Here is an 8627-nt window from a genome sequence, read left to right on the forward strand (position 1 = left end):
TATCATAGATTTTAGAATGACTTGTCAAATCTGAAGTTGCCTCTCTTACATACAAAAAGAGGAGGGCGTCTGATCAAATATCCAACTATTTCACCAATGTTTTAATACAATGGATTTAATTTTGCCTGAGAGAGGTCAAAAACTAGAAGTGAACACATATAAATCCATATAAGATAATATAAGATCCACTGATCTTATCTCAAAATCTTTACTAGAGGAGAAAATCGTAGTATTGTCTGAAAATGAATATGAAGCACTCTGGATTGGATCTGCATTATATAAATTATATTGTCTTGTAAGCCCATAGTCTTATGCATGACTCAATATAGCATACATATGAATGATTCATGGCATTCACAATCAAGCAAACCTCAAGGAGACATAGTCTGCATATAAGGCTAACACATTTGCACTACCTTCTGATATGACATACTCATGGTCAATAGGGACATCTAGTGACCAAAACTTGTCTAAGCACTTCCATCAGTAAGTGAATGTTGGGGTAATTCGTCCAGTATCACAGGAGGTGCCTTATAAAAAAGCACACACACAGCAGACTTTTATTTATCTTTATTTAATTTCATCAAGCTACTCTACAGGCTGGCTGAAATGCTAGGATTAGAGACAATTCTGTGGGTCTATGCAGGGTGGAAAAAATTAATCCACATGCCAATATTATTCCTCTTGCTCACACATCTGTTCACATCTTTATCCCCATATCTCTCCCTTTTATATTTGTGTAACAACTATTACACACTGGCACACTTTGGGAATTTTTTCTCATGCTTGTTATGAGAGGCTGCAAAGATAGAGTTGAACTCAAAGGTGATAATAAAAATGAAATATAAGACAGGTTGTCATGGTGTGGCGTCTAAAAGACAATTGGTCCATAGTAAGTGGTGTAGGCAGTGATGATTCCATCCGTGTCCATCATGTGTTCACAAGCCAGGTGTGCCTCACACACTTCTCTCAGGCTGGATGGAGAAAGGAACAGTTAGGACATGACTGGACTATGTTAGATTAAAAAAAAAAAACACATACAGTATTTTCTATTAGATTTGATGCTGGTATGTGAGTATGCCTGTCCACTGCTCCTTATAAGTGATGTGAAAGTAGAGGATGTGGGAAATACCTCTCCAGCTGGGTCAGGGATAACTCTCCAGGAGCTCTCTTCTGTCTCACCACTGTGGACGCCTGCTCCCTTTCCACAATCAAACCTGCACATCATGCACATTCAACATAAATATATAAATAAAGAAGAAGTCTATCGATCCGGGCCTGTTGATAAAAGTCAACCAAATACGAATGCATATGAAAGATATACTGTAGACAGCACCTCAGCAGAAATCAAGAAAAGTTTTGTCCATATGTTGCAAATAAAATATTTATAATATAATTTATGCATTGTGTTGAAGAGTGAAATATGTTTAAATCGTGTTTATCATTATACAAAATATGTTTAACAAATCAGACTTTTTTAAACTAATGATCCGGTTTTTATTTATTTATTAATATTTATTTTAAGCAACTGAAAACTTCTGAAAAAGTTATCTAGCCAAACTGTAGGAATCATTTACTTTAGTATTCATCTTCGAGTCAAACTGACTCAAATGTGTTACACAATAATTGATTTCATAAATTGTAGCAGAATAAATTCACAAAATGTACAGAACAGTCAAAATCCAATTGTAGAATCTTACCCTCCTGAGCAGGGTTGTCACTAGCAAGCTGGGAGCCAGAGGAGGCATCTGTCAAACATGAGGGAAAAATACCTATAACAATTATTTATTTTATTTTATGAAAAGAAGAAGTCTCAAAGAAGTATGGCCCCCTCAAGTGATTCCTTTCACCACAAGTCACTGTAGTCACATAAATCAATCGGCCAGATTTTTAAACTTTGTAGAGCTCCTGAAGTTGAAATAATATAATATTATACTGTTGTTTTAATAAAGAGCCTTACTAACATATAACCTACTGCTGTGTAGCTCTTACCTGAAGTCAGACAGATGACAGCCAAGGAGCAGAGAACCAGGATGGCCACTGTCTTCATCTTTCAGCTTCTTTCTTCACCGTCTGCAGTATCAAACAGCAAGTAAGACTGGAGACTTCAATGGCTCTGTTACTCTCTTCTCTCTCTTCCGTTCCCTCTCTAACACATACATACATAGATACACATTCGGTTTATAGATGTGGCCCTCACTATGACATGGATATGTGATTGGTTAGGGAATCATGTATCACACACCCACACAGACGCAGAAATACACACCTCCACAAAAATCATGTACACCAAAACGAAATTTTATATATATGTATGTTTTGCACCCAGAAACAGTAAACTGGCAGGCTGGGAGCTAGAGAAAGAATGTGGACTCTCTGCTTCCCAAAGGTGAGTATTTGTTTTAAAGCATAGGTGATGAGAAAACAAATGTGGGCAACTCACAGCAATTCACAAATATTAGCCACTGGAAGTGTCTTTCAATGATAAATATTTTTGCACCTTGTTTAGGTCATTTTAGCTGCTGCTGAGAAACCAGATTGTTCTTGTGAATCGTTGTTTGCACCTGCATCTCAGTTTATTCTCTTGTATCTTGAAATGGCAGGTTTTTCTTTAAAGATGAAAGAAAAGTAGGAAAAAGGCTTTAACACTAAAGAGAGACATAGAATGATGTAATTTAGTTGCAAAATTAAATTACATCATCACCAGATGACCTGCTGTCAGATTTAGTAATAATAATAAAACGTTTGATGAAATGCTAGAAAATGCAATGCCAGCTGGCAGCCTGGGGAGGTCAGAGTTTCTACTGCGCGCCCACACACTTCTACATCAAGGTCACAAAGTCTATGCAGTAGAGAAAACCATATAATACAAAGAAAAACCACTGGCCCACATAATGTGACAGGATTTTAATCAGAAGGTTTTCTCTTTTATTACAAACCGCAGTGATTTCCTACAAAAGAAAGCAAAATTTAGAAACAAACTCGGAGTGTTTGAAGATTTGTAGAAGGGTAATTTGAAATGTGGAAATATATTTTTACCAAAACAAGTGGGTGGTTTGTCAATATAATGGCAGAAAACTTCATACAGTGAGTGAACATGTCATTCAATGTCACTTAAGTGATTTAAGAACATGTCATTTAATTTGAATTAAAACACAAATTTCTACAAGTAAAGTGTTTTTAAATGTTTGACCAATTAAAAAACATAATTATTTTGTATTTTATTGTCTTAGTAGAGAGGGACCATTGCTGGTAATGTTGTGCTATAATTAATTACTACATCTGTTGTCAATACAACAGATGTTGTTACTATATACAACATATTACCATAGTTACATTTCAAAAACCAATCCTTTGAATGTCCTTAATTTATGATATGAAAATGCTCCCATAGATTTTTGTCTTTCTTGCTCTTTTTGTTGCTTTTTTGACTAGATATTTAGACTCTGGACTGATTCTGACAGTATTACATGAGCTGTAATTTCACCGTCTGGATCTCAATCTTGGTGCCTTCTCCTTGAATTCTTTCAGGGAAAGAATTCAAGGACTCAACCTCAGGACAAATTTAATTGTACACATTTGTGGCAATGTGGCAACATAAAAAAACAAACATCCAATATGCTGTTTTTTTTTTAGGTCTGAGACATACTGACAGCTACAGTGTGCTGACCTGTTTTTGTTTCTATGACTGTCTGCAGCAGATACTGACACACAGATGTGAGGTGCATTGCACAGATTCCTCCTGAGATTACAAGAAACCAGATCTTGACTAAACATATTAAAATCAGCGGCGCTCATGTGCTTCCAGTAATATGTGTCCTTGTTTAACCCCTCAACAAGCCAGTGGTTGGAACTATCTAAATACATTTACTCAAGTACTGAACCTCAGTACAGTTTTGAGATACTTGTACTTTACTAGAATGTTGCCATTTTATGCTACCTTACACTTCTACTCCACTACATTTAGGAGGCAAATATAATACCTTTTACTCTAGTGAATTTATTTTATTTTTAATCTCTTTTAAATTTCTCAGTTGGTTTCATTTAAATAACTGTTTAAATAACTATAACTACAAAAATCAAAGATTAGAGAAAAGTCTAATAAAGAAATACAAATTTATGCAGCAGAGCTTTGTTCTTTCTTCTATCCTGTCCCATTAATCATATCACCACTCCCCAGACTCCCATGTTGTGAACCACTGGACTAAGGTACCTAACTATAAATAAAGTAGTTACAACTAGCTTCACCTTGAGCTGTTAAGCCTAGTCATTGTTGCATCAGTATTAGCAATCTAATAAAGTCAAATTCGATAAATCAGTCACCGGAGACATTTTACTGCAGAAAAAGTAATTTTACTTCGATATCTCAGGCACATTTTGCTGATTATACTTCTGTGCTTTTGCTTAAGTAGGATTTTGAACTGATTTTGTGTATTTCTCCCACCATTGCCTAACTCAATATAAAGCAGAAAAAACTAAAACCTTTTCTACCAGCCACAGCTTTAAAATACTGCTTATGCATTGATGCATCAGTATTAACAATGTAATAATGTCATAAATTATAATTTCAGTCACAGGCCCCATTTTTCTGCAAAACAAATACTTTTTTTTACTTGTACCTATGATTTAGAGTACAGAACTTTTACTTGAAATAGAGTACTTTTACATTCATGTATTGGCACTTTCAGTTAAGTAAAGGATTGCAACTGCAACAATCAGTGACTTGTTGGTGAGTCAACTGCAAATCAATTTTCTGAATAAAACCCTATTTTAAATCATCTTTCCTCTGGCCACTCTCACAAGCCTTTATGTTAATCTCCTGCTATAAAACAAATCTGTTCGTTTAACTTGTCTACAACTCCAACACTACTCTTGGTCTACCCTTTTCAAAATACACATACCATTAAAATTAGCCATTTCATCTTGAGCAGTCACAAAAATTGGACAACTACTATCATTTTAACATCTGCCACACATTGGATACAATGGCACTGATTCCCAAATGTTTTGATACACTGCTGTGACAAAAAATGGCATTAAAAGCATTATGACAAAACCCAGTAAAGGCAATTTTATTCATTTATTTATTTTTCAAAGCAGTGGAAATAATCATTGACAGCGGTGCTGGCCTGGGTAAGTAGGCAGATAGTGTAAAAAATGTATGTGTAGCAAAACACCTAATTCAAGCACATCACATAAAGCTCATAAATGCTGGGAGGGTGTGATAATAGGAGATAAAAGTTATCCTGAGACTACTCGAAAGATCGGCCATGAATTTCTACATCTCTACATAATGGTGGGTTGTCGTGATATTCGGGCCACACTGGATGCCTCGGTATTTATAAAATGTGTGTTATTTCTAGGATTGTCATTTCACATCCAGAAGAGGCCACAAAAACAATCACATAAATTACAGAAAAAGTTATGCTATGTGGAGTGTAGAAATATGCATTCATTTCTATATGACAATGATACTCCTGCATTTGACGGACTGATACTTTGAATTTAGTATTGACGAGTCACAGCTGGTCTCTGGGGCTGATTCTGGGAGCCAAAGTATCTCTGGTAGGCCTGCTGATAGCCATGGTGATAGGCGTAGAAGCGGCAGGGAGAGTAGTCCTCACAGGTCTCTGCATGCCTCTCCGCCAGAGACTTTATTGTCCTGGAAGGGGGGGGGGTTATAGAACGGCAGGCAGAGATGGTTAGAGAGGGGAATGGTGAGGAGAAAGAAGAGAACTATAATCAGAAACAGATGCTTAACAGACAATGGCTAGTGTCTCTGTTTTTTTAATTTCTTGTTTAATATCACAAACTTAATTATTTCAGTCAAGCATTTATCATCAGCTTCACGCTCTGTATATTTGTGTCAGTTGATGTTTCAAGCATATGTAAATGTTTAATATTCTAATTTGGCTTTGTCTTAATGATCTACAATGTCAGGTGTATTTTCTTGACTGCTTCTGTAGGTATGTGGTTTTCCATATGTACGCGATTAAGGAAGGGTTTTGCGCTCTGTATGCTTGTCCATGGTTGTGTGTTTTACCTCATGAAGTTGTAATTGTTGAGGCTGTTCCCTCTGGGGGGGTTGTAAATGTTGTCACTGTTTGGTGTGATGAATGAGTTGGCCTGGTTTCGAGGTACAAACAAATCTGGAACCACAAAACTTTACTAGACAAATTCCTTATTTTAATCGTGTCAGGCATGCACTTCATGCAACTGATCTGTGTCAGGTGAAACAATCGATAAGGGTATGTTAGTGAAGGGTAAAATGAGGATTAAACATATTATACTGCATAGCAGGCTGTGTCATGTTTGTTAGAACTGCATGCATGTTTTTCCATGAATGAGAGATGACGTTTAATCACCTTCAGTGGATTCTGTGCTTTCATGAGACTCTACAGGAAAAACATGGAATCGCGTTAATCATAAATGATGAATCACCGTCTAACTTGGATATATCACAGTTTATAAATAGATAATGGCTGCTGAATGATAGCAAAGTGTGGATGTCAGGGAGGCTCTGTACCATAGCAGACGCAGAGAGAGATCGCTGCACAGAGTGCCAGAAACCGAAGAAGGATCCTCATCCTGGGGCTTGTTTTTCTGCCTGTCTGTTGGAGGAGAGGAGAAAGGTATTTCAGTTAGTCATTAGTCATTTCAAGTTTGATAGGAAAAGAGGGAGAAAAATCAAAGAAACGAAAGAGGGGGAGAGAGAAATTGGCTAAGATTTTGAATCTGTGGATAAACAGGAAAGAACCACAAGCAGGGATGGACTGCAGAAAGTGGCTCTATATCTGTGCTTGTGGTTTTGTGCATGCAGGCTAAAAGCAGTCACATAAAGAACTGATACACGCTATCCTGTAGATACATTATACTGTACATCTGTACACACTGAAAAGTTACTGCAGAATTTCTGTATGGAACAAACAAAAATCAAAGTTATACTCATAGGACCAGCCTGAAGACTTTCACTGAGATAAGTGCCCAAAGGTTTTTCTGTGCACTGGACTTAAGTAAGGGCCAGTCCACAATGACCATTAAGCAGCTGGAAACTCAGTTTGTAGGAAAGAACAATAAGAGAATAACTGAGAAGAGTTGTCTAACTGCCAACTAATGAAGTCCAAATACACTTATGGTTAATGCAGGGAGATAGATTATAAATTAATTATTTATAATAATTTATAAATAAATTATAAAGAATCAGGTATTCTGTATGGTTCAACATACACACTAATATTGCACATGTATACATACAGCACTTACACGTGTACACACATATGCACTCAGTCACATGCATAAGTCACCTACAGTAAGGTGTGTGACACCTGTACAAACAGCAACGCCAGATGTCTGGAACCAACCAACACACACTCAAACACACACACACACACACACACACACACACACACACACACACACACACACACACACACACACACACACACACACACACACACACACACTGTATTCACATTTCTGCAGTGCAGAAAAGCTTTCATCCACATCATCTGTTTGTGGGATTTGAACAGGATTCTGTCCCAGCAGCCCTCATTTTCAATGTCAACAGCAGCCTTCATTATACATAAACACACACAAATCAGTGACACATGCACACATGCACACACAGCACTCACAACATCGGGCCCTCAGGCGTATTTTGGCTACAGTTGAACCCAGACTAACAGTGGGCACAGAAACAGCAAGCCTGGGGCCCAGAGTTCAAAAAGAAACTTCCAGAGACTGGCAAGCACAGCTAGACAAGTGTATGTGTGCGTGTGTCAGATGCTGACAACAGTGTCTGCAGAGTTTTATACCCATCTGAGTCTTTGTAGGGGTCCTAGTGCACTAGCTTTCCTCCCTGCAGGCAGAATGTACCCAGCTCATTGGAAAAAGCTATTGGCATGATGCTAGTAGTGCACAGAGCCAAACCAAGGCTACAGACTAAACTCTCGATACAAAATAGTATGCATAAACTATAGGCCTACCGTACTATTAGGATGGCAGCATTATACTACAAAACTTTTAAACACACATCTTGGACATAATCAAAAACAAGAAAACTGGCAGCTTTGGAAAGCTTTGGCTTGTTTAAAAGATGTAAACTACTCCTTCTTTTCACCTGTCACTGGTTTTAAAAGTTTATTTGCTTTAATGTACTTACCGGTGAAGATGATTATGGAGTAAGAAGTCTTGGAACTATCTCTCTGGAATTTCTTCCAAGGAATATTTCCTAATTCCTGACAGTAAGGCTTTTATACTCACCTCTTTTCCCCCCACCCCTTCATCTTCTACCCACTGACTCCCCCCACTCCCCTTAGCCCTCGCCCTCTCTCCTCCCTTTTCCCCCTATCAGCCCCCTTTTCCACCATTTAATCAGACTGTGGGTATTAGCTCACTCTCTCCCCAACTCCCACTTCACCAAAACATAAGGTCTGTAGGTGACGGAAAGGCAAGGAGCAATGGAGAAAAACAAGCAGGGGGTAAATAGAGACAGAGAGGAAGGTGAGGGAAGGCGGGCACAGGGACATCTTACCTGCTTCATAGCAGCTACATGATAATATTTGCTACTGATTACCAGCATGGCAGGATGATATGAAGAGAACATCCACCATTCAGACAAAGCATGG

At 37.8% G+C, this 8627-nt stretch overlaps 2 protein-coding genes across 2 annotated transcripts; both read right to left on the reverse strand.

Moving 5' to 3' along the window:
- Positions 1-610: 610 nt before the first annotated feature.
- On the reverse strand, positions 611-2130 carry LOC120788203 (bone gamma-carboxyglutamate (gla) protein). Its single transcript, XM_040123779.1, has 4 exons — positions 1993-2130; positions 1701-1748; positions 1133-1217; positions 611-974 (listed from the first exon to the last, which is right to left on the reverse strand). The coding sequence occupies exons 1-4, from the start codon at positions 2048-2050 to the stop codon at positions 872-874; spliced, it is 294 nt and encodes a 97-aa protein (XP_039979713.1). The 5' UTR covers positions 2051-2130; the 3' UTR covers positions 611-871.
- A 2935-nt stretch (positions 2131-5065) lies between these two features.
- LOC120805290 (matrix Gla protein) lies at positions 5066-8234 on the reverse strand. Its single transcript, XM_040155405.1, has 5 exons — positions 8162-8234; positions 6527-6611; positions 6366-6395; positions 6044-6149; positions 5066-5662 (listed from the first exon to the last, which is right to left on the reverse strand). Exons 2-5 carry the CDS (start codon positions 6585-6587, stop codon positions 5506-5508), a joined length of 354 nt encoding a protein of 117 aa, XP_040011339.1. The 5' UTR covers positions 6588-6611; positions 8162-8234; the 3' UTR covers positions 5066-5505.
- Between the last annotated feature and the right edge of the window lie 393 nt (positions 8235-8627).

The sequence above is a fragment of the Xiphias gladius genome, chromosome 3 (assembly GCF_016859285.1).
Source record: "Xiphias gladius isolate SHS-SW01 ecotype Sanya breed wild chromosome 3, ASM1685928v1, whole genome shotgun sequence".
Taxonomy (NCBI): Eukaryota; Metazoa; Chordata; class Actinopteri; order Istiophoriformes; family Xiphiidae; genus Xiphias; species Xiphias gladius.

Bases quoted from the DNA above. Each gene is read 5' to 3' on its own strand.
- LOC120788203 (XM_040123779.1), bottom strand. From the start codon at position 2,050: ATGAAGACAGTGGCCATCCTGGTTCTCTGCTCCTTGGCTGTCATCTGT. The intron at 1,218-1,700 runs GTAAGATTCTAC...CATGATGTGCAG, and splicing joins TGACAACCCTGCTCAGGAGG to GTTTGATTGTGGAAAGGGAG. The intron at 975-1,132 runs GTATTTCCCACA...TTCTCCATCCAG, and splicing joins TCCCTGACCCAGCTGGAGAG to CCTGAGAGAAGTGTGTGAGG.
- LOC120805290 (XM_040155405.1), bottom strand. From the start codon at position 6,587: ATGAGGATCCTTCTTCGGTTTCTGGCACTCTGTGCAGCGATCTCTCTC. The intron at 6,396-6,526 runs GTACAGAGCCTC...TTTTTCCTGTAG, and splicing joins CTCTCTCTGCGTCTGCTATG to AGTCTCATGAAAGCACAGAA. The intron at 5,663-6,043 runs GTAAAACACACA...CCCCCCTTCCAG, and splicing joins AACAATTACAACTTCATGAG to GACAATAAAGTCTCTGGCGG.